At 48.0% G+C, this 25165-nt stretch overlaps 1 protein-coding gene across 1 annotated transcript in view; it reads right to left on the bottom strand.

Moving 5' to 3' along the window:
• USP11 (ubiquitin specific peptidase 11) overlaps nucleotides 1-25165 on the bottom strand; it is a 2050211-nt gene that overhangs the window by 1586600 nt on the left and 438446 nt on the right. The window contains exon 5 of the mRNA XM_069647415.1: nucleotides 509-654. Within this exon, the coding sequence (XP_069503516.1) occupies nucleotides 509-654 (146 nt within the window). The remainder of the gene's footprint in view (nucleotides 1-508; nucleotides 655-25165) is intronic.

The following is a 25165-nucleotide window of genomic DNA, read 5'->3' as shown; positions in this document are numbered from 1 at the left end:
GAACAAGTGAAACATGCATGGGGACAGAATGGAAACTGGAGTGATATAGTGGGGGGCAGGAGAGAGAGAACCTTCTGCACAAGGCCAATGCTCATTCAAGGGGTCTTTTTTTAAAAAGAGGTGCTTTAACTTGCTGCCATTCCATGTCTTGGCCCTGAAGAGTAGCAGGCAGGGCACAGACAGCTAACAATAACAGAATTGAGTATTTAACAGAGTTCTGTAAGGGTGGTCCTCTGGTGTGAGGGGTCAATACTCAGTAACATTTTATAAGATGTAGAGGGTAGTTTGGAAGAAAAAACAAAAAAGAATCACATAGCCGTTGTTTGCCAACATAATGCAGTGAAGGGGGAGGAAATCTGTTGACAGGTAATAGGGTTATTGTCTTTGTGCATACTTTATGGCTTCTCAGGAGGATCTTCAGAGGGGAGTATAGTCCACACACCCCGTTTCATCGTTCGTCTCTTTCCTAAGAGGAACACACTCATACAAGCATTAACACAGGTATTACCTGCCCCGTGCTGAGACAGGCATCCAAAACCGTCATGTAAATGTTCCTTAGCCTCTCACAAGAGCCGTCTGAGTTCTTCACCCAAAGCCGTGTCTCTTCATCTGCTGGTAATGAGAACAGACGTCTGGCTTCCTTCAGCACGGTGTCTACAGAAAGAGGATACGTTCCATCAGTGATGTGAGAGAATAGAGCCCCAACTGAAATCCAGTAAAGGTCTGAGGTTGACGAAGAAGGAAACAAGCATTGGCCATGCAAACAGTTTTTGCTTTTGTGAAGGCATTTGCCAGGCACTGCCATAATGTTACTAAATGGCCATTAGTGGTAGCATCTGCACAATCAGGTGAGCACCTTGACACATAATAGCAGGGCTTGGCAAATTCCCATCCAACACCTGTACACAAGCCAAAGGAGTTGGGGCTGCCAATACTTGTTTTTAACAGGATGCCAGTGCAAGGAAAGGCATACAGACATTTGTATTACACTAGTAGCACATATACAGCACCAACCAATTAAGGCCTTAACTCTCAGAAGACTACTTTGGAAATAACACTGGCAGGTACTTTCAGCACAAGGTTTGTTATTGCTTGATAAAGTTAGCTCAAGGAGATCCCAAGAGGATCATTCCCTACACCGTGAGCCAGGGAAGGTCCACACTCGCAGGAGCAGCGCACCGTCCATATTCAGCATTCCCATTCCCAGGAGGTAAGCCTATATGGCTCTTGTGCACCTCACATAGTTGGACGCTAAGCGATTTCATATTTTAGGCGATACGCCTTATTCTTAATCCAAAAGGGCCGACTTATTGCTTACAGCAGGGTTTTCATCTTTTCTGATACTACGACTGCGTCTCCACGTTTGCATTCCTGCAATCACGTTTGTCTCAGACCTGTAAAGATGGCCGCCACGGTACCCGGTCATTGCATCTAAAACAAAGCATTGACAAAATAAAACAATGAATGCATTTTTTTCAATGGTAAAGGGTTTAGTAAAAATGTGTTTTAAACCATTAAAAAGGGGGTTGGGGGGGCTCCCATAAAAATGTTTTTTAAGGTGCTTTGTCAATGCTATGGTTTGTCGATGCTATCACTATGAACTGCCTGTCACCCAAAACTCGGTCTGTTTGTGCCTCTCATCGACCTGGCAACCACCGATTCGAGCCAATAGGCAGCCTGACCTTCCATTGAACCCGGAGGACCGGCGAGCGTAAGCCAGCCCGTCGGTCGAAGGCCTTACTTCAAAGGCTCTTGTCCAAAGCTGTCGGAGCCGGGAGCAGCTGGAGTAGCACCTGGAGACTCTCAGGCACCCTACGTGACGAGCCTGTGGTAACTTGAGGCTTCACTGGTAAGCCATCACATCTCCTCCAAGCTTGCCCCACCCCAGACCTACGTGCATGCTCCCACGCATCCATCTAAAATAAGATTTGTGCCACAGCACGACCCCAACATGCCCAGGAGGATTAGCAGCCTTACCCGGTTGGCGTAATGCGGTTCCACAACTTCGTCCTAACCGCCAATCGCTGATTATTATCCCGCCGGATATCTCCCCCACCAAGCTCATCATCAGAGCCACCATGGGCGCGACCATCCACCAATTACTGTGTGAGTTCACCCCCGCCAAATATTGTACATCGGTCCTACGCGTTCTGCTCCAGCTGCCCACAAATTACAGACCAAACCTCAATTTATGCGATATCCTGCACGCCAGTGATATTTCAGTATTCTCTGTATGCTGTTTGCTGCCATCATTCTTAAACTTGTTGCTTTTGGCCCACCAATGTTAACCTAATGCATGCTGTTAGTAAATAAATCATGTGTATTGCGCCTGTTAGTGATACCCTCCAGTGCACCCTGCGCTCTGCTAGACTCTGAACCATGCTGCATACGCCGCACCAAGAGTTATTCCACTGCATAATGTTGCTTGTTTGATGCTAATTGTGCACATTCTGCAGTATATTGCCCTCTAGGGACCTCCCAGTGTATACTGTATACCACCTACCACTAGTAACCAATTCCTTCTGCATACTGTTCACAAGTAACATCCCATTGCTCACTCCACCTTTCTTGCCGTTAAAGTACAAACATGTAATTTATTGCCTACCAGTGATAACCTAGGGCATGCGGTACTGTGCTCATCAACAGCTTTCAAATCATGTTGCATGTGGTTCACCAGTGATAACACTGCTTATTAGCGACTACCCAGTGTGTATTGTTTTATGCCTGCCGCCAGTATCCCAATCCTGATGTACATCACTCACACTCCAGCTAGCCCTTACCACTTCCTGCCCACCTACTGAACCAAACATAGGTGGGCAGGAAGTGGTAAGGTCTAGCTTGTTAATGCAGCCGAGTGCAGGTTGCTTTGAGTTCTGACTGGGCAAAACTATGCACTATGCACTGGCACGCAGGATGAGCTCCGATTTAGATTCTATCGGCAGGCTAAAGCAGAAAGCGCTGGGTGAACACCGGTAGGAAATATGCAGCGTGAATTGAGGTTTAGCCATGCCCAACTCTATCCCATGCCACCCTGCATTTTTGGCCTTCCGCGGGAATGCTGAGTATACTGCTCTTTGTCCCCCTCTGTTAATCTTTAACAGGCATTACTTGCGCACCACTGACACACCCTAACAGGTCACACCCCCTCCAACTATGCACCCGACGGGGGGGCGTGGCTAAGCAGCCATGCAGTAGGGCACGATTCCTGTGGCTCCTGTGATTCATACATGATTCTATCCAGAGGAGGCTGTTTAAGCAAGCCTCAGTGTCGGTCGTTGCAACACTGAGTGAAGGAAGCAGGCTTGCTCAGTAGGGCACACAGAGTCTTGGATGTGCCTTATTAACAGTGCACTACTATCCGAGTAAAGTCCAGGCCCTGACTCATGGAAAAAAATAAAGATGGCGGCGCAGAACAAAGGGGAGCCTGCAGAGCGCTCAAAGCTGGGGGCATGTCAAAGCCTCCACAGATGCGGATGCCAGGAGACAGCAGCTCTGTAGATCAGCACAGGGCTGACAACAAAAGTTGAAGCGCTGCAGGCCGTTCATGCATTAAGACTCCAGAAACAGAGGACTGCACCGTACGTCACAGGAGTGACTCAGGTACTTAGTACAGCTGGGACCGTGGAGGTGTTTCTGGAGGACGCAGGCACAAGCGAATGAAGTGTGCCTCGGATCAACGGATCATAACCCAAGTCTTCATAACCCTAATGATGCAAACGCCTCCCTACTCAATGACGCCATCACCCAACTAGGTCTTACACAACGTATCAACAAGCCTACACACTCCAAAGGCAGAACTTTGGACTGGTTGGCCAACACCAACTGCAACATCTCCCTGATCAACATCATACCTTGCGCCTGGACAGACCACCATCTAATTACTTTCACCATACCCAAAGACACAATAAAAAGCGCACCTACAACTACTGCACCACAAATTAGGTCTAGGAACAAGCATAACATAACCTTAGAGAATTTAAGACCCCTACTACATCCGATCAACACACACACTATTACTAATTCTACCCCAACCCACCTAGTTGAACTTTAGAACGCATTAGAAGAAGCTCTAAACATCATCCTCAATGACCACACTCGTTCAGAATCCAGCGCCACCCAACCTAACTGTCCCCCCTTCCATTTCTCCTCAGTCACAGAGGACAAAGTAGTTAACATAATTGCAAGCCTAAAACCCTCCAACTGTAAAGGTGACCTGTGCCCTGCCTCAGTTATCAAGGATGGGGCCAAAGATCTAGCTACATTCATCACTACCCTGATCAATTTATCATTTAAGAACGCATCGGTCCCAGACAACCTTAAAGAGGCGTGGGCCTACCACTACTGAAAAAACCAAACGCAGACCCCAATATACCAGCCAACTATAGACCCATCACGACTGTCCCCTTCCTCCTGAAAATACTAGACAGAGTGGCATACCTCCAAATACGACAACATTTGGAAGATAACCTCCTAGGTCTGCGATAATCTGGCTTTAGACCCAGGCATGGGACCAAAACAGCCCTCCTGGACCTATAAATCCAAATGGATGAAGCTAAAGACAAGGGCAAATTGGCCATCCTGCTCTTGTTGGATCTGTCTGCAGTCTTCGACCTGGTCGACTATCAAATTTTGACCAAACACCTCTCTGCGGCTGCCGCATTCTCCCAGAATGCCACCAATTGGATTTGGTCCTTGCTCTCTGACAAAACGACCAGGGACTTCGCCCCTTCAGCCGCGGCCGACCCTGTCCCAATCCAATGTTGAGTCCCCCAAGGGTCCTGTATTTCCCCCACGCTTTACAACATCTTTACTAAGCTACTCTTTGAACGCCTTGACAACCTGGGTGTCACATATACTAACTATGCTGACGATACCCACGTCGTCCTCACACTCACCGGATGCTATGAGAAAGATGTTGCAAAACTAAATGAAATCTACCTTAAAATCCAAGCATGGATGGCCACCCATAGCCTTTGCTTAAACGACAAGACGGAACTACTGATTGTGGGTTCCCAGGCCCGTCTTAACAAATTTGACCCCCGGTACCATTCCTTCACCATTGATAGAAATATAATAAAAGTCTCTAAAGAAGTCAAAACGCTGGGTGTGTATCTTGACTCCACACTCTCGCTCAAAAAACAAAACCACCACCATCTCATCCACAGCCTACACCAATAAACTTATCAATGCCTGTAAACCATTTTTATTCATCAACAGTTGCCTTACACTGGCTAGAGCCCGGATTCTGTCCAGATTGGATTATTGCAACACACTCTTTCTTGGTTCCACCAATAACAATCTGAACAGATAGGTTCTCCAGAATAACGCACTCAGATGTGCCTTTAATCTTCCCCGCAAAGCTCACATCTCCACCTTCAGAAAGGAAGCACACTGGCTTCCTATTTGCGACAGAATTAAACTACGTTCACTTATTACACACAAATGCCTCTCCCCGGCAGCCCCACGTTACTTATCAGAAAAATTCACCAGACAAAGCACCTCCAGACTGACCAGATCCCCATACCTGCACCAACTAAACATTCCTAAATTCAACTTGAAAACAGCAGGGGGAGCAAGTTTCCTGGTGCTAGCCGTAAAATTCTGGAATGCACTTCCTACAGAAATTAGAGCTGACTTCGTCTTGGTCATTCAGAGCTAAAGTGAAGGCTCTGCTCACGATTCGGGAATAGTTGGCCATTTATCTTCAGCTAACTCCTCCTTATTGCTACTCAAGTGCCTTCCATAGACTTCGACCATTCTGTAACCCAGTCTGCCACATTACTCTGGCACCATCTTCTGACTTGGACCATCCTGTAACCTGGTCCCTCATGCTACTCTTATTGTATTTATTACTATCATCAAATTTGTATGTGCAACCTTCTATAATCTATGCTGTCTACAAGTCTAATGCACCCAGTTACCCCAGGGTTTGGCTGCGCTATACAAATAAACTAAGCAAGACTGGACATGTCTTGGGCACCTGTTTGGCCAAACTATACTGACTGTGAGAGTGAAGGCAGTACCAATACAACTGAAGGGCCAAGCAAGCACAGCGAGGAATTACTCAAAAGTGAGGATCCTCATTAGGTACACGACCAAGTGCCCATGTAGTGTTATGATAGGAGCTTGATACTATGGATAAGTCGGGGTCCTGCAAGAACAGGTGTGCAACCCGGAGGAAAGAGCAGAGGATGCAGAAGGAAGGGTCAGAGGCAACAATGTAAGAATTATTGGGCTCCCAGAAGGAGAAAAGTGGTCGAACCCAACCAACTACATAGAGACTCTGCTGCTGCATGAAGGCCGTCAGCCAAGGTTTAACGGTCGAAAGGGCGCATAGATCATTGATGAGGAAACCGCCGCCATGTGCACCGCCAAGGCCAAAAATAGCTTGGATACTGAACTACCGAGAGAGAAAAGATCCTAGAGCACATACGTAAAGGAGGTACGAGCCAAAGGGCGTCTGCCACAATAACAGCATACCTGGAATATACCTTACTAGTACAGAAGCAACAGATGAACTATATTAAGTCAAAAGAAGACTGCGAACAGCGAAACTAAAGTATAATTCAGAAAGGTCGTGCCATTTTCTTTGTTAACCCTGAAGATGCATACAAAAGATGGACACAGAGAATTTACCAACCGGAACAGAGACCGGTGTGAGCGGAGAAGGAGAAACACAAGGAGAAAGCCAAAGCAATTAAATAGCAACAGACATCTGCAACCGCAGGACAGGGAGGTGGTAGAACCTACAAAAGGATGCCCCCGGAATAGGATTTGCTCATACAAGAGCCAATAACGTGGTGCCATTTAAGATCGCACTGCGCAGGAACGTCCTGCATCTCAGACTGGATTTGCTTTTTCGGATACTAACAGTTACGTATCCGCCCACCGCGCTCCATGCACCAGGACGTGTCACTGGAATTAAGGCGAGAAATGGGGATGCCGAGCGCGAGGTAGAGCTGTTGGAGGGGTGGGGAGAGTTGGGAGTTAGCCTATATGTCCACATCAAATACGCTGAATAAAAACACTAGACTGCATGTGTGTGTTACAACTTGAGTATGATGGGGGAACTAGCATCCTAGAACGTCAGGGGCTTTAATAGTTCTATTAAACGGAATACAAATATGACTTAACTAAAGTGCCAGAAAACGGACATTGCGCTTCTGCAAGAAACGCATCTCACTAAAGAGGAAAAAGTAGCCCTGGCTAAAAAATGGAGAGGCATAAGGCTAGGCTCAGCATACTCTGCATTCGCTAGGGGAGTATTAACATAGGTGGCACCGTCGGTACCTCTCTGAGGGTGCTCGAGTCTTTTCAGATACAGAGGGCACGATGTTGGTATTGCAGGGTCGGCTGGAACACAGTATGTATTATCAACACACATGCACCTAACTAGGCAACAGCAGGACACTTCCGCACTTTATACCCATTAATAAGTCCACATATAGACAGCACATTGCTATGGGGAGGAAACTTTAATTGTATACGCAACCCTACACTAGATAGATCTGACAAGTACACCCACCCTGCCCAATAGGGCAAAGCACTGAACACATTGTTGCAAGCATTCAAACTCTTGGATATATGGTGGACACTGCACCAGTTGATCCGAGGATATTCGCATTATGCTGCTAACCAGTAGCTGTACACTAGATTGGATTATGTTTTCACAGGCGAAGAAACCCTGGGTGAATTCGAAAAGGCCGAATACAAAGCAAGGGTGTTGTCAGATCATGCCCCACTAGTGGTTACATGGTGGGCTTCTCCCCCTGCCCCCGAAAAGAATGCATCCTGACATGAAGATTGAGAAGTGAGTCTCTGAGGGACGGAGCATTCCGGGAACACCTACAAGAGGGAGTGCGGGACTATTTTACACATAATACAGGTAGCGTGGCATCACCAGGAACACTATGGGAGGCATTCAGAGTAGTGATTAGAGGGACAGCAATTGCCAAAGCAAACAGTGCAAGCCGCAATAGAGAGGGACTTGCGTAAAGCGGAATCCAAATTAGAGGCCATAAATGGTCAGGAGTACCAGCCCAGGGAAACCGCTCGAGAGGCCGTTGCCCTATGCTAGGCAAGATTGTGTGCAGTATCCTTTGGAAGACCACAGCAACCTTGGCCTCCTGGCAATAGGGAACCCAACCTTTGGTATCAGTAACAGGTTGGTAGTGCGGCTGAGCAGCCAGGCTATCTCAAGAGGGGTCAATGTGAGCAGTAGGGTTGTAACACAAGAGTTTCACAGTGAAAGGTATTCAAATAACACTTATACTCAAGGTTTCTTGATTAAACAATTATTAATTTAACAGTAAGTTAGAATAAGCCTTCTTCAGAAGGGAGCAAAACATGTAACAATTAGAATATACTTCAAAACACTTGTTTCTTTAAATCAGATGATACCCATTGGGGGATGGCACACAGACACTTCCTACACCCTCAGGTGACAAATAGCTAGGACACTGCACATTGATTTATCACTGGCACATCTAGAGCAATACTGAGGTCAGCGTAAAGGGTTTGATATGGGAATAAAACAAAGGTTGACAAATAATTCATGAACTGGTAAATACTGTTAAACCCCTCCAATGCAAAGTAAATTAACCCTATCCTGGAGGAAAGGCAAGAACACACATTCAGAGATAGAAGAGTCTCTCAGGGAGCCAGGATACTCAATGTTAGTTGAACACAGTCAATGGGAGCTGAAGATCTTCTTTGCAGGCGAGTAAAGGTCTTGCACAATGTTTTTAGAAAGGTTTGTAGAAATAAGATTGACTTCAAGGGCCACAAGCTGAGAGGCTTGTGAAGGGTAAAGCTGCAAGCCACTCTACAAAGGCAACCAAGACAAGTCTCAACTGAGAGCAAGTAAGGCTATACAACAAGAGGTAAGTTCTTAGACTTTAAAGTACCTTTGGTTAGAAGAAATGGTTCCAGTTGGCTTCTATTCCTGTGTGCCTCTGCAGATCCTGTTGTTCCTGTGCCTCAGTCGTGGGTACAAGAGGGAGGACTTCTGGGGACTCTTGCAACATAATGGGAAGGGCGGCAGCAGCAAAGGTCAAACTTCAATTCAGCTGAACTTCGCGGTTTCAGCTCCTCACGTCTCAGCACATAGCACCACCACGGACTCTCGGATACCACTCTAGACTTTCCCCACATCTGGAGTCCAGCACTCTGTTGAGGTGGCTCAGGCTTGGTCAGTCCTGCTTCAAGGGAGTCGGGAGGATCTTCCTGAGGCTCTGGTCCGAACTTAAAAGTGATGCTCTCTATCTGGTGTTCCTCTCCCTGGCACTTCGGTTCAAGCAGCAGTGGAAGTACAGCCAGCTCCAAGAGGATAACCAGACAAGTTCACTTTGGGGTTGACTGGTCCCACCAGCCCAAGGGGAGAAGTCATCATTGCAGGATTTCTCTAGTCAAAACGAAATGGGAGCTTTAGCACAGCAGCAGGGCTTCAACGGGCAAACCAACGGTCCAGGAGTTGCAGCAGGCGTCTCTTCCAAGTTCTTCTTCGGATTCCTTCGTCCAGTAGTCGACTGCCTTCCAAGCCAAAAAGCATCACCTTTTATGCAGGTTTCTCCCATTCATTCCAGCGTAGCTTTCAATCACACAGTCCTCCAAGGACAGCCCTGCAGCCATTTACACCCTTGGGTGCATTCCTCCAACCAAGTAGACTAAGCACAGGGAGTTTTGGGCACCTCTATCACTTGCTGCCCCTGCCAGGCATGCTGGACTCAGGGGCGGGCTTCACTCGTGAATGCCACCAAAGACAAAACAAACAAAGGGACCAAACCTGGTTTGGCGCGCAAAGTAAATCTCAAGGACCTTTCCAACAAGAAATGCTGAAAAAAAACAAGACTGGGGCCATTTTGACAAAATGGACACCCAAGGGTGCCTTACTGCAGCTGCGAACACATCCTGCAGTAAAAACACACAATGGTAGTAGAAAGTAAACCACTGCCATCAGCCATTAATTGTAGAAAGGGTTAACATAAAGTTCCATGATAAACTAGATAAAGGGGATACTAAGTTACCGCTCCAGCACCCTATGGTAAAATAGTGTGTGCTGGGTCTAGAAAGTTACAAAATGTAAGTAAAGTCAATTTCACTTCACTGCTCTTGGAAACCGCAGTTTCACCAAGAGAAGGTTGTTACGCTCACCTGGTCTCTGCGGAGGCGTTGAGGCACGGTTGCAGCCCTCACGGGGGTGTGGTTGCTCGGGTCCGACTTCGCCCTCTGCGCTTATGTGGTGACTGGTGATAATAGGTGATGCTGCTCGGGACTGCTCCTGCGTGGAGAATAGGGGGCGCGAGTATGCCAGCTTGTATGCCTGTTCCCCTTCCAGAACCCTTCTCCCAAACCGTGGTTAGTTGATTAGTTTTGGCGAGCACTCCATCCTGCTGCTTCTGGCAGGGGCGCTTGTATGATCTGGACAGTTTCTTCACTGGTCCCTTGCACACGGATGTCCAGTCCTGCTGCAACTAAGCCACTATACTTCAGGTAAGTGTTCCTGTTTGCCTTTGTCTTTCCTTGTCTGTTTTTGTTGTATTGTAAAGTGTGTTGTCTTGTATTGCTGTCCGTTCCCCTTCTGATGTTTGCTCTTTTGCTTTCTTCCCTTGCAGGTGATGTTGCCGGCCCGGCAGAAGCTGTAGAGCTTGAGGCGACAGCCGGAGGGAATGTGGAACGAAGCTTGTCTTCTTCTTCACAGGGTCTGAGTTCATGGATGCGGAGTGCGGTGCTGCAGCGTCGGGATCAAGATCTCTGGATATCAGAAGAGGAGTCTGCAGATGAAGCAACGGTTTCTAGGAGGCGAGTATGCAGGAGAACGCCTGGTTTCAAAGGTAAGTAAACTGGACCAAGCGGCGGTGAGCATAACGTTGCACACAAGTTCTCTGGAATAAAGGCTTTCAGCTCATGGAAAGGTATTGTAAAATAAAAGCACTCCTGCACTGAAATAAAGTAAAAGCCCTCCTGCACTGAAATGAAGTAAAAGCACTCCTGCACTGAAATAAAGTAAAAGCACTCCTGCACTGAAATAAAGTAAAAGCCCTCCTGCACTGAAATAAAGTAAAAGCCCTCCTGCACTGAAATAAAGTAAAAGCCCTCCTGCACTGAAATAAAGTGTTCCTGCTCACATCTCTAGATGAGCCTGGCGCCAAAGGCACTAGGACCGAGTCCAACCAGGGCCCCTGTGTTTATAGGTCCCAAAGGGACATAAGTGAGTCAAGTGACCAAGTGACCCATTGCCCCCATCACTAGATGGTGTGGATTTTGTGTTCTGGGGCCTGTGGCCATGACAAAGGTTTTTAAACCTTTGTGAAATCTAAGAGACTTCCCTGTGTCACTGCACTGAAGGTGCTTTGCGTCACAAAGTAAAGATGATGCCTACGGAGTTTGTCAAACTCCAAAGTCAAAAGAGAAACAGAATCAAAATCAGAAAAATGCATCAGTGGGGAAAAAGGTCTCACTCTCTCCAGGTTAGAAATTAAAAGTCCTAAAGTCCAGCAGAAAGAGCTGGGGGTCTCTCAGGTAGAAGGGAATTAACACATTTCTGAGAATTCTACCCAACACCCTAAAGCAGGAGTGCTTAGAACATTGGAATAGGCTGGGCAAGTTGAGTTATAGGAAGTATGCGGAACGGCAGCGTGCCGAAGGCGACAAACCGAGACGTCTACTAGCCTGATTATACAAACGTGAAACCGAGAGAAGCATGATTCGAGCAATAGTAGTGAAGAAGAACAAGTTACTTTCTTACCTGGTAACGTTCTTTCGACGGGATGTTCCTCCGACGTATTCCTTATCTTTGATATACGTTTCCAGCTTGCTGGCCTCGGAAATTTTTTCTCTGTAGAGGGCGCTGCGCGTCGACGTCCGCCGAGTCGATGTCCCTCAACGGCCACCGTATCGGCGCCGACGTCACCATGCCCATAAATAGACACGCGCTGCGTCGTTGCACAGTTCCGTTTTGTAGTATAAGAAAGGCATGCCTGAATTGGTTAGTAACCTTGAAGGAGCGAAAGCTGCAACCACAAGAGAAGTTATCACTGCGGGGATGGATGGGAGGGGCGATAAGGAATACGTCGGAGGAACATCCCGTCGAAAGAACGTTACCAGGTAAGAAAGTAACTTGTTCTTCGAAGGGATTGTGTCCTCCGACGTATTCCTTATATTTCATAGACTCCCATAGCAGTGGTATGTAATTGGAGGAGGGAGTGATAGTGTTATATATCCCTTTAGGGATGGACCGAGTGTAATACGGCTTTGCCAAATCTGGTCTCTTGACTAGTGGAGGAATCCAGGTTGTAAAATTTTGTGAATGTATGTGTGGACGACCATGTGGCAGCCGCACATGTGTCCCGAACCGATACCCCTCCCTGGAGAGCCGAAGAAGCTGCGATACCCCTGGTTGAATGAGCCCTGAGGGTTTGGGGTGGCTCTTTCCCTGCTAGTCTAACATTCCAGGATGACCAAGATAATCCACCTGGAGACGGTTTGTTTTGTTATGGGTAGTCCCAACTTGTGACCAGAGTATCCTACAAACAGCTGGTCTGCTTGCCTGATTCTAGCCATTCTGCTGATGTAAAAGCTGAGAGCTCGCCTAGGGTCCCGCCTGTGTAGCCTTTCCTCCTCTTTCCCCGGATGGGGAGGTGGGTAGAATGAAGGCAAGGTAATTTTCAGAGTAATATGGAATTCAGAAACTACCTTTGGGAGAAAATTAGGCTTCACCTGGAGGACAACCTTGTCCTTGTGGAAGATTGTATGTGGGTGTTTACAGGAGAAAGCTTGAAGCTCACTCACCCTTCTAGCCGATGTTAGTGCTACATGTAGGACAGTTTTAAGTGTGAGAAATCTTAATGAGCAAGAGTGAAGTGGCTCGAATGTAGTGCCCATTAAGAAGTTATAAGACTAAATTTAAGTCCCATAATGGAACCTGGAATGATTTTGGAGGGTAAACATTAGTCGGACCCTTGAGAAATTGTACCACTAGAGTAATTTTGAAATACGATGGTTCCTCCGCAATGCGCTTGAAGATAGAAAGCGCTGCGAGATAGCCTTTTCCAGTGCCAACTTGAAGGCCTGAGTTTGCCAAGTAGAGTAGAAACGATAGCACCGTTGGTGTACCACATGAAAATGGGTCGATATTCTCTTCCCTACACCAGCTGCAAAACTTGTCCCAACGGCAGCGGTATAAAGACTTTGTTGCTGGTCTTCTGGCCGAAAGCAACACCTCCATGACGTCATCAGGGAGATCCCAATCCTTGTACCTCAACCTTTCAGAAGCCAAGCGTGAAGTTTGAGGGTTCTGATGTCTGGATGGAGAACCTGACCTCCCTTCTGCGAGAGAAGATTCTCTTTATGTGGAAGACTGATTGGAGGACAGATGGACATATCTAGAAAGTCCGGGTACCACATTCTCCTGGCCCATTCCGGGGCAATTAGGATCATGGTTTTCTGGAATCTTCTCAACCTCCTGATCATTTGAGGAATAACAGGGACTGGTGGAAACGCGTAGAGGAGTGGAAACTCCCAGTCCACTACGAACGCGTCTCCCAGAGATCCTCTCGGGGGAAATTCCCTTGAACAGAACAGATTGCACTTCCTGTTGGTGCTTGTGGCGAACAGATCCACCTGAGGGGTTCCCCAAAGGGCGAAGATCTCTTGAAGGACTTCCTGAGCCAGCTCCCATTCGTGGGAGACTGCTCTGCCTGCTCAGAGCGTCCGCTGTCAAATTCTTCTCTCCGGCTAGATGGACTGCCGATAGAGAGATTCCTTCCCGAATTGCCCAAAACCAGAGCTGCACTGCCTCTCTGCACAGTGGTAGTGAACCTACGCCTCTTTTGTTGAGGTAGTGCATGGCCACCGTGTTGTCCGTCATTATCAGGACATTTCTCCCCTGTAATGATGGCAGGAAAGCATTCAGCGCTAGTCTGATCGCTCTCAGCTCTAACAGGTTGATATGTAGTCTGGACTCCGATGGATACCAACGACCGCTGATGGTCAAGTCGTTGGCATGGGCTCCCCACCCTGTGAGCGAGGCGTCCGACTACTGTTATCTCCGGCCATGGTTGCCAAAACAGTTCTCCTTTCAAGATGTTCTCTGAATAGGCCCACCACTGAAGGTCGTGGGCTACCTTGTCCGGAATCCGGAGGAGGTCTGACATTCTCCCTGAGAATTGTGACCACTGACTTCTCAGTGCCCACTGAAGAGATCTCATTCTCAGGCGAGCCTCTGGCACAAGGAAGATGCAGGATGCCGTGAGGCCTAGCAACCTCAAAAAGTCGAAGGCTGGGAGACGTTGGGCATTTTGAAACTTGGTGACCATCTGTAGAATATCTTGAGCCCTCACCTCTGGTGGCAAGGCTTTTCCCAGGGAAGTGTCCAGGACCGCTCCAATGAACTGGAGTCTCTGAGATGGTATCATCTGTGACTTCTTTAAATTGAGGGAGAAGCCCAGTCTGTGAAGGAAGAGGCAGACATAATCTAGCTGGGTCCGGGCCTGTTCCTAAGATACGGCCCTGATCAGCCAATCGTCTAGGTAGCGATAGTAGTGGATCCCTTCCCTCAGACTCGCCGCGCTACCGACATCAGCTTGGTGAAGACCCTCGGGGCGGAGGTCAGCCCAAATGGCAGAACTCGAAATTGATAATGAGAGTTGCCAATTGCGAACCTCAGGTATTTCCTGTGCTTGAGATGGATTGGCACATGGAAATAAGCATCCTGAAGGTCCAGAGATACCAGCCAGTCCTGGAGCTGGAGGGCCTGAAGGATCTGAGAGAGTTACCATCTTGAACTTGTCCTTCCTGAGGAACTTGTTCAATTCTCGTAAGTCCAGGATGGGTCTCAGCCCTCCGTCCTTCTTTGGTATGAGAAAGTAGGGGGAGTACCAGCCCTTGTTCCTGTCCGCTACCGGTTCTATGGCACCTTTCTCTAGCAGGTCCATAATTTCCTGCAAGAGGAGCGGATCTGGAACTTTTCGGGAGCTGTTCCCCGGTGAATGACTGAGGGATGTGTAGAAAGGGTAGGCAGTAACCTTGGGCAACTGTCTCCAACGCCCAAGCATCTGACGTTATAGCCTGCCATTCCGTCAGATGGTGAGTTAACCTGCCCCCTACAGGTGTCTTGTGTGCAAAGGCCTCAGAGTGGTTTGGGGGCGGCTGATGCAGATGCCGAGGGTAAAGAGGCACCTGCTGCTGCTGCGGTCTTAGTACCTTTGACCCGTCCACCTCGGGTGGATCTTCTTTGGCCCCTTTGAGCCGGCTGTCCTCTGCCTTTTCCGAATGCAGAATAATAGCGAAAGGACTTTCCTCTCCCAGAGGTTCCTAAGGGGCGAAAAGGAGTTTGGCGGATAGCAGCTCCTAAGGATTTTGCTGCTGCTTTAGAAGTCTAACTTTTCCAGACTGTTATCAGCCTTTTTTCCGAATAACGAAGAGCCGTCAAAGGGCATATTCAAAAGTCTGCCCTTTACATCTGGAGCAAAGCCAGACTTTCGCAACCACGCATGCCTGCGGATTGTTGTACTAGCCGCCATGGCCCTGCTGATATGGTCAGCGGAATCGATGCCAGTTTGAAGAGACTCGCACATAACATCTTTGCCATCTTGAATGATGTTAAGGAAGGCTTCCTTCTCCTCTCCATCGGGTATGCAGTCAGCCGCTGATGAAGCACACTCCCATAATGTGTGACTGAACCTGGCGAGCGTACAGGTGGCGTTGATGGAATTCAACGCCATACTACAGGCAGCAAAGACTTTCATTGCCATAGAGTCGTACCTCTTGTCATCCCTGTCCAGTGGGACAGTAGGGTAAGCAGTCCTACCGCTGGATGAAGTTGCCGCTTGAACCACCAGGCTCTCTGGGGTCGGGTGTTTTGACAGGTATTCAGGGTCAGCAGCCTCTACCCTATACTTTGTCGACAGTCTTATCGACTGCTGGGATGACTTCGGGAGTCTCCCAATTGGAAGCAATTTTTCTTTGTAGGGCTGCATGGAAGGGGACCACCGGGTCCTCCTGTGGGCCTTTGTCCGATATAGCCGTTAGATCATCCTGTTGGAAAACAGGTGAAGGCGCAGACCAACCCATAAACTCAATTATTCTTGCCATCAGGGTTCTATATGGTGTTTCTGCATGTTCCCCAGGGTCTGGCTTTACAAATTCCACTTCTGGGGAAGTGTCAAGTCCACTGGCCTCATGAAGTGACTCCTGTAGTTCCTTCAGCCTCCTTTCTTCAGAGGTCAAATCCTCTGCAGCAGGCAGTGAGGATCTCTGTAAACCAAATGTTTCTTGTTCAGAGTCTTCTCTTTCTTCATAAATTGAAGAAAGACCAGGGTATTCTCTCTGAAATGGAGTAAAGCCCATCTCTAGGGCTGAAGGAGCCAAACTCAGCGTTATCGGACGAGAAAATGTCGACGTCGTCGACGCCGATGTAACCGGCCTCGAAGGCGCCGAAAATGGCGTCGAAAAAACTGGAAGGGCCCTCGAAGATTTCGAGAGGATCGGGATCCTACTCGAGGGCATCGATGACTGTCTTGGCGTCGTGCCGGAGGCCCTTGAAAACACCGTTGGCTGTGGAGGCTTGGTCCTCTCTTTCATCGGCGTCGACGATGGCGTCGAGTCGATCGACTGATGTGTCGAGGAACCCTTCGACAACGCCGTCGATGGCGCCGGCCCGTGCGTCGAGGGAATCTTCGACGACGAAGGAACCCTCGACGACGGCGTCGAAGACTGTGCTTTCTTACCCGGTGGCTCATTGCGCTCTCGGGTGGAATGTTTCGCCGGGTGCGGCGACTCACAGCGTTTTTATTTTTTGGGTTTTTCACCCAGGGTATCACCCTCAGCTGTCTTCGAGGGGGTCGAGGCCGCGTTCTCGAAGATGCTTAACATTTTCTTTCTGAATTCCTCCCACTCGGTTTGAGAACTGTTTGGTGGGACAGGAAACTCTTTCTGGGGACACCGAAGATGATGAGGAATGGGACCTTCGACGTCTCTTTTTTGAGAGTCTAGATCTCGACGAATGGTGGGAGCTGCTTCGAGATCTAGAATGGGAGTGTTTGACGGCGAGGAGACGAATGCCTCGGCCGACGAAACCTTCGAGGAGGTTTTGGCTGACTTACCTCTCTTGAGCTTCCCCTTTCGCTCCTTCAGGGCTTTCGCCGTCATGGACATACAATCCTCACACTCCGAACAATGGTGCTCGGACCCAAAGCACCATAAACAGACCCTGTGTGGATCCGTTATTGACATTTTTTTTACCGCAGTCTCGACATTTCTCTTGAAGCCGGATCGCGGCATCGTCGGTTCTGATGAAGAAGCCATTGAGAACGATAAGGAATATTCGTCGAATTCGATTTAGATAAACTGACTGTACTGAGCAACGACGTTCCGAGGCCCCACTAAGCGCGGAAAAACGGAACTGAGCAACGGACGCAGCGCGTGTCTAGTTATGGGCATGGGGACGTCGGTGCCGATACGGTGGCCGTCAAGGGACATCGAGGGACATCGACTCGGCGGACGTTGACGCGCAGCGCCCTCTACAGAGAAAATAATTCCGAGGCCAGCAAGCTGGAAACGTATATCAAAGATAAGGAATACGTCGGAGGACACAATCCCTTCGAATGGTAAGTTACGCGAGACACAACAGGATATAAATGAATATTTTTATGATTTTTTTATAAAACATTTCATGAGAAGACGTCAGAAGTCCCAGAGGACGACATAGAAGCTTTGGCGTCAACAGACCTTCCGAAAACTAAATGCAGAAGAGAGGTTTGAAGCCCCTATAACCATTGAAGATGTGGAACACTATATTAAAGGGTTGCCGATGGGTAAGGGTGCAGCTGGACTACGGAGCGAGTTCTACAATGAATTCATAACCAACGTCATGCCCCCACTATTGGCAATGCTGAATTAAGCGTTAGATAAAGGCATTTTGCCGTTGTCGCTAAGGGAGTAAATTGTCCCATCATTGAAGCCCCATAAACCCAAAACTAAATGCGGTTCTTACAGACCCCTCTCGTTGTTCAATGAAGATGGCAAGATATTAACAGCTCTGATGGCTGAAAGGATGAAGCCAGTGATTCACAAACTCATACACCTAGACCAATCAGGTTATGTCCTAAATAGGATCACATGTAACTTAAGACAATTGCACCAGGTCCTCAATCACACACAGGGCAGCACCCGGCTCATGGCAATAACCTCGCTAGACGCCGTCAAAGCATTAAACTCCGATGGCCATGGTTACTGGCGGTGTTGAGAGGTTTCGGAATAGGTTCTACATATATGAAGTGGGTGGAGCTGCTATATAGCAATCCAGTGGCAAGAGTCAAAACAGGCACCACTATATCGGAACTAAGGGGGCTAAGCAAAGGCACTAGACAGGGCTGCCCATGGTCCCCTATGCTATTTATATTGGCCTTGAAGCCACTAGCGGTATACTTTCGGAAATAATTTCATGAGTTAGGCATCAGTATACAGGGTAACACACTTGATCTCTCTGTACGCGGATATGCTTCTTTACCTACAGCACCCGGAGACCAACTTACAATACATACTGGAGGTGGTCAAATGCTATGCCGACCTTTCTGGAATTACTATAAACGCACAGAAGTCATGTTCATTTCCCCTGCCTGGGTACATAGGGAGACCCCAAGGCGAGCTGCCGAAGTTACCGATTAAATGGAAAATGGACACATTCAGATACCTGGGGGTAGACATTTTCCATGACCCAAAAACAAAAGACGTAAAAAAACATGTTACAAGAGGTGGACAGGATAGAGAAGTCCATGGACTTCTGGGCCAAGCTGCCACTTTCACTAACGGGCAAGGCCGCGTTGTTGAAGATGGTGGTGCTTCCAAGGCTGCTTCGTTATTTTACAAATGTTCCATATAATATACCTAAAGCCTTCTTTAGGACTTTAACCACTACCTGCTGAAGTTTCCTATGGCGCAATGCGAGATGTAGAATGTCGGAGAAATTGCAGGGATGGATAAGGGTGCCAGACTTCGAGGAGTATTTTGTGTTGTGCCGGCTCCAATTTGTCACGTACTGGTTGTCAGATGAACAGATCCAAGAGACCAAGTTACTACAACCAGCACGTACCCCATGCTTCCTAAAAGAAATGGTGTGGACCACTGCATCCCGCGCTCCGAGCCCCCACTGTTGCTGAGGTTAGGTAAAACGATGTGGCATAGAGCCTGCCACTTTATGGGCAAGGAAACACCGTACTCACCTCGGATCCCAATGGTGACACTAAAGTGTGAGGATGTACAACTCAGGTTGAATGCCAGGAAATATTGGAAGCCCAGAGGGTTGGTGATATACTAAGAGAGGGGTGACCTGAAGCGACTGCGTCAAAAGACATTGAACTAGGTATACAGGAAGGGCAACACAACACATGCCTCAATCCTTCATAGTATGAGGCTAAAATAGTCGGGGGATAGAGTTCCGTCAGAAGATGGAATGATTGAAACACTCTAGGGCATCGCTGAGGGGGTGACGGGGGGGGATGGTGGGGGGCACGCAGATTATACAAGTTACCAACAAGGCCAGAAGACAACCTAATACAGATTAGGCAGAAGGAGCAGCTGCCGGATGCGGATTGGGACAGGGTCATGGGGTACCACAAGAAAGTGTCCAGGCATGCAAAACTACAGCTGATACAATCATACGTCACTCACAGAGCATACTGAACGCCGAAGAAAATAGCTACATTCGGGAAAGCAACAGAACAGCAATCTCGTTAGAAATGTGGCTTGATCAATGCAGACTTGGTGCACATGTTCTGGGCCTGCACGAAGATACGGCAATATTGCTAGGAGGTAGAGCAGACCTTGACTAAGGAAGGATTAATAACTATTCAGTTTCCTCCACGGCATGCCTGTTAGGAAAATTCCCTAGACCAAAACATGCGAGACATGTCAGCAAATTGCGGGACGTGGAATACATCTTAATGAAGTGTAGGATAGCAATGGGATGGAAATCATGCAATAGTCCAGCGATAAGTGTGGCGCAGCAAGAACTCCAGAAGTGGTCATTGGCAGAGAGGCAGTGTGGCCAAGAGGAACAAAATATAGACTTAGGGGCCTGGAAACATATGTTACAAGTACTGATAGCACCTGCACAGGAGGACACCCAGACTTAGGCACATGCTCTAACACAAGCAGCAAAGTGGCAAGATGTGGATTGGTTCAATGCAGACAGAAACACAGGACAGATACACATTGTAGACGGCATGGGCTGGGGAGAGGAATGGCGGGTGGGAGAGCTTGGACAGATGTATAACAGAAATGTGTAACTTGATGTTGATTACAAGTCTGAGTTATTTAGTTATAAATTAATAAAAAATTGTTTTAAAAAAAAACTATGCACCAGACTACACCTGCTTAGCTCCGCACCCCACACTGTTATCTACACTATCTCAGCAAGGCAGCTAGCACACGCACCCCCAGTGACCAAATACGAAATAGCCCCACGTGACACCTCTGCTGCAGCCTAGGCCTTTAACCTGACTGTCAGCACGACCACTTTGCAGGTGTCCACGCACAGTTATACCTCAAACCACAATATGCCCTAACCTCTGCACTGCATGGCAGGTTTCTTTACACAGATTGGGAAAGGCCTTGCTCGACTTTGGTGTCCCCGGCATTACACACTCCCCTGCCCAACTCCTTTCCTACCTAAAGCTTCCCCCCCTTCCCACATCCAGATTTGCAGCCCAGCAATGTCACTACAATTACCCCCCCAGATCACAGGAAGAGTAGGTGTCAAAGACCAATGCAGCCCCCAGAGGAAGTCGCCCTCCCCCAGCACAAGCCCACCTTGGCCTACCGTCCCATGCTTCGCAATAACATCATGTGAGTGTCTTAGTTCAAGAACACCAGCAACCCTATTCACCACCTCCCACCCATCTTGGGATCCGCAAGGCTATCAAGACTAGCCACCAGGGGAGTTGCTAGGTCTGGAAAAGACCCGGGGCTACGCTGATGTCGGTACTGTTGGGGCTTTGGGGCTAGCTAGTCTTTTGGCTGTAGCTCATGAGATTCTATCCGGGGCTACAACCAAAAGATCAGGGGCTATAGCCCACTTAACCCCCCCCCCCCCAGCAATGCCCCTGCTAGCCACTCTAACCAGCCGTCACCACCCCCCGGTGGCACACTGCGGGCCTGCCCCGTGTTAGGGAGACTTCTCAGAAATTTCCCTTCTACCTTAGAGACCACAAGCTCTTTTTGCTGGACTTTAGGACTTCATTTCTAACCTGGAGAGAGTGAGACCTTTTTCCCACTCTCATGTATTGTTCTTTGATTTGGATTCTGTTTCTTTTGACTGGAGTCCGACAAACTCCATAGGCATCTTTACAGTGGCACAGGGAAGTCTCTTAGGATTCCCAAAGGTTTAAATACCTTCTCTTGGTGAAGCTACTGTTTCCGAGAGCAGTGACGTGAAATTGACTTTAATTACATTTTGTGACTTTTTAGATCCAGGACACACTATCTTACCATAGGGTGCTGGGGGGTTACTTAGTATCCCCTTTGCCTAGTTTCTCATGTAACATTTTTATGTTACCCTTTCTACAATTAACGATTGGTGGCAGTGGTTTACTTTTTCCTAACATTGTGTGTTTCTACCGCATGCTGCAATTGCAGCTGCAGTAAAGCACCCAGGTGTGCACATTTTGTCAAAATGGCCCCAGTCTTCTTTTTTCACCATTTCTTCTTGGATAGATCCTTCTTGAGATTTACTCTGCGCGCCAAACCAGGTTTGGTCCCTTTGTTCGTTTTGTATTTGGTAGGATTCACTGGTGAAGCCTGCCTCTCGCTCTGATGTGTCTGGCAGGGCAGGAAGCGAGGGAGGTGCCAGAAACTCCCTGTGCCTAGTCTCCTTGTTTACCGGAATGCACCGATGGGTAATTGGCTGGAGGGCTGTCCTCCGAGGACAGCCACCCTGCTGTGTGATTGAAAGCTAGGCTGCAAATGAATGGGAGAAACCTGCATAAAAGTCAAGGCTTTTTGCTTGGAAAGCAGAGTCGACCAGTGCACGAAGGAATCCGAAGAAGAACTTGGAAGAGACGCCTGCTGCAACTCCTGGATCGTTGGTTTGCCCGGTAAAGCTCTGCTGCAGTGCTGAAGCTTTGAATTCACCTCGACTAGAGTAGACCTGCAAAGGACAACTTCTCAACTTGGGTTAGTGGGACCAATCGACCCCAAGACAAGCTCATCTGGAAATCCTCTCTGAGCTGGCTGTACTTCCGTTGCTGATGCTGGAACCGAAGTGCCAGGGAGAGGAACACCAGAATCGAGTGAGTGTCTAAGTCGGACCCGAGATACAGGAAGATCCTCCAGACTCACATGAAGCATGAGACACCTCAACAGAGTGCTGGACCCCAGATGCGAGGAAAGGCCATTAAGGTATCCGGGAACTGCAGTGGTGCTAGTTATGAGAGTCACGAGAAGCTGAAACCGCAAAGTGACACTGATCTGAAGTTGCCCATTGCCGTCGCCAACCTTCAATCCGTAGTGCAGGAGTCCCCAGACCACTCCCCTTGTCCCCACGACTGAGGCCCAGGAACATAATCTGCAGACCTACACAGGAACAGAAGCCAGCTGAAACCAATTTCTTCTAACCAAAGGTACTGTAAAACTAAAGGGACTTACCCTCTTGTCGTGTAGCCTTGCTAGTTCACAGTTGAGACTTATCTTGGTTGCTTTTGCAGAGTTGCTTGCAGCTTTGCCCCTCACAAGCCTCCCAGCTTGTGGCCCTACAGTGATTTCATTTTTATACAAAAACTTCTAAAACATTGTGCAAGACTTTTTACCTACCTGAGAGAAGTGCTTCAGTTCACCTAGACTTTTGCTCAACTAAAATTGACTGACCTGCCTCCCCGAAAGACTTACCTCTGACTTTGTGCTTTGCCTTTCCCACAGGAAAGGATTAATTTACTTTGCATTGGAGGGTTCAAAAAGTACATACCTGCTTAAGAATATTTGTTAACCATTGTTTTATTCCCTCATCTCCTTTTGACACTAACCTCAGTATTGCTCTAAATGTACCAGTGACATATTAAATGTCCACAGTGCCCTAGTTATTCAAGTCACCTCAGGGTGTAGGAAGAATCTGAGTGCTATCCCAAGTGGGTATTTACTGATTTACAGAAAAATTATATATGAGATACATTACTCACGGTAATCGTATTTCTGATGCTTGTATCTGCTTAGATTCACATGCTGTGCAAAGGGCAACATCTAGTGGAAGCTGCGTAGTATTAGTTTGTTTTTCGAAACTCGAATAGGGGCGTCAAACTAGGGCGTGCCAATAATACTATCCCTAGTGTGACGTCCACTGTACCCATGATCCCTCACGCGTGTAGGACCCTCAGATTGTATTTTTTCTGACATGAGGTAGCATGAGGAGTAGCGCGAGTAGAGTATCCAAGCAGATAAGATAGATAAGACTACAAGCATCCATGCCCCTTCTGTCAGAGGGGAGGAAGGGCGGGCTCATGTGAATCTAAGCAGATACAATCATCAGAAATACGATTACGGTGAGTAATGTATCCCTTCTGAGGTTTGTGGAATCTGCTTAGATCACATGCTGTGCACAGATTAGCGAGCAGTGGAAAAAGGAGGTGGGATGTGATAAGGGTCATGAGCGAACAAATGTCTTAGAACTGCTTGTCCCACTTGAGTATCTGTCTTGGAATGGGTTTTAATGCAGTAGTGCTGAGTAAAGGTGTGAATAGAGCTCCGTGTAGCTGCTTTGCAAATGGTGTCAAGGGGTACATTTGCAATGAAAGCTAGAGTGGCCCCAGTACCTCTTGTGGAGTGGGCCCTCAGCGTAAAAGGCAGTGTTTTGCCTGAAAGGGAGTAGCACAATAGAATCTGACTATCCATTTAGAGATGGCGCCTTTAGAGACACCATCTACTTCTATGCCTAGAGCTACAGAGACAAACAGTTGATCAGTCTTTCTTAGCAGCCTGGTCTTGTCCACGTAGAAGAGGACCGCTCTCCTCACATCTAGTGTGTGGCGTTTCACCTCAGCAGAGCTTTTGGGTTCTTGCAAGGCGGCCGGTAGCTCAATGGACTGGTTAAGATGGAATTTTGAAATTAACTTAGGTGAAAACCTAGGGTGAGTGCGTAAAACCAGTTTATCCTTATGAACAGTAAAGAAAGGATCTTGCACTGAGAGTCTGAATTTCACTGATCCTGCTTATGGATGTAATGGCTACTAAGAAGGCAGTTTTATAAGTCAGGTGTTTGAGACCAGCTTTATACATGGGTTCGAATGGGGGTCCCATGAGTTTAGCAAGCACCACATTAAGGTCCCAACCTGGTGGTGGGTTAGAAATTGGAGGGTGGAGTCTCTTTACCCCTTCCATGAAGGCTTTGACCACTGGCACTTTCCACCATGACACTTTGTTATGGGAGGTGGTGTAGGCTGACCACGCCGCCAGGTGTACCTTGACTGAATTAAATACCAACCCTGCATCCAGTAGGTGGAGCATATAGGTGACGATATTGGAAGGAGTGCAATCAATTGGCTTGATTTGTTTTTTCTGGCACCAAATAACACATCTTTTCCACTTATCAAAGTAACAGGTGTCTTGTGTTAGGTTTTCTAGACTCTTTCAAGATGTCCATGCATCTCTGGGGTAAATTGAGATGGCCGAACTCTATGACTTCAGGAGCGATGCTGCCAAGTTCATCGAGTTGGGCTGGGGGTGCACTGTTTGTCCTCTGTGCTGTGAGAGTAGATTGTACCAGCACGGGAGTTTGATGGGGTCGCACACCGACAGTTTGCATAGGTGTGGAAACCACGGTTGTCTCGCCCACATAGGAGCAACTAGGATGAGCGTCATTGATTCCCTTTGTATCTTGTTGACCACCTTCCTCATCAGAGGGGTTGGTGGAAAAGCGTAGTCAAACATCCCTGACCAATTCATCCATAGTGTGTTCCACTTGGAGCCTGGCTGGGGAAACCTGGATGCAAAGTCTGGGCATTGTCTGTTTTCGCTTATGGCGAACAGGTCTATATTGGGGGAAACCCCATTGAGAGAAGAGATCTATGACTTCTTCGTGTAGTCACCATTCGTGTTCCTCTGGGAGGGGATCTCTGCTCAAAGCGTCCGCTAGTGAATTGAGATCCTCTGGAACATGTTGGGATGACAGGTAAATGTTCCG

The sequence above is a fragment of the Ambystoma mexicanum genome, chromosome 2q (genome assembly GCF_040938575.1).
Source record: "Ambystoma mexicanum isolate Mex_15411 chromosome 2q, UKY_AmexF1_1, whole genome shotgun sequence".
NCBI classification, from domain to species: Eukaryota; Metazoa; Chordata; class Amphibia; order Caudata; family Ambystomatidae; genus Ambystoma; species Ambystoma mexicanum.
This window is presented reverse-complemented; position numbering and strand designations above follow the sequence as displayed.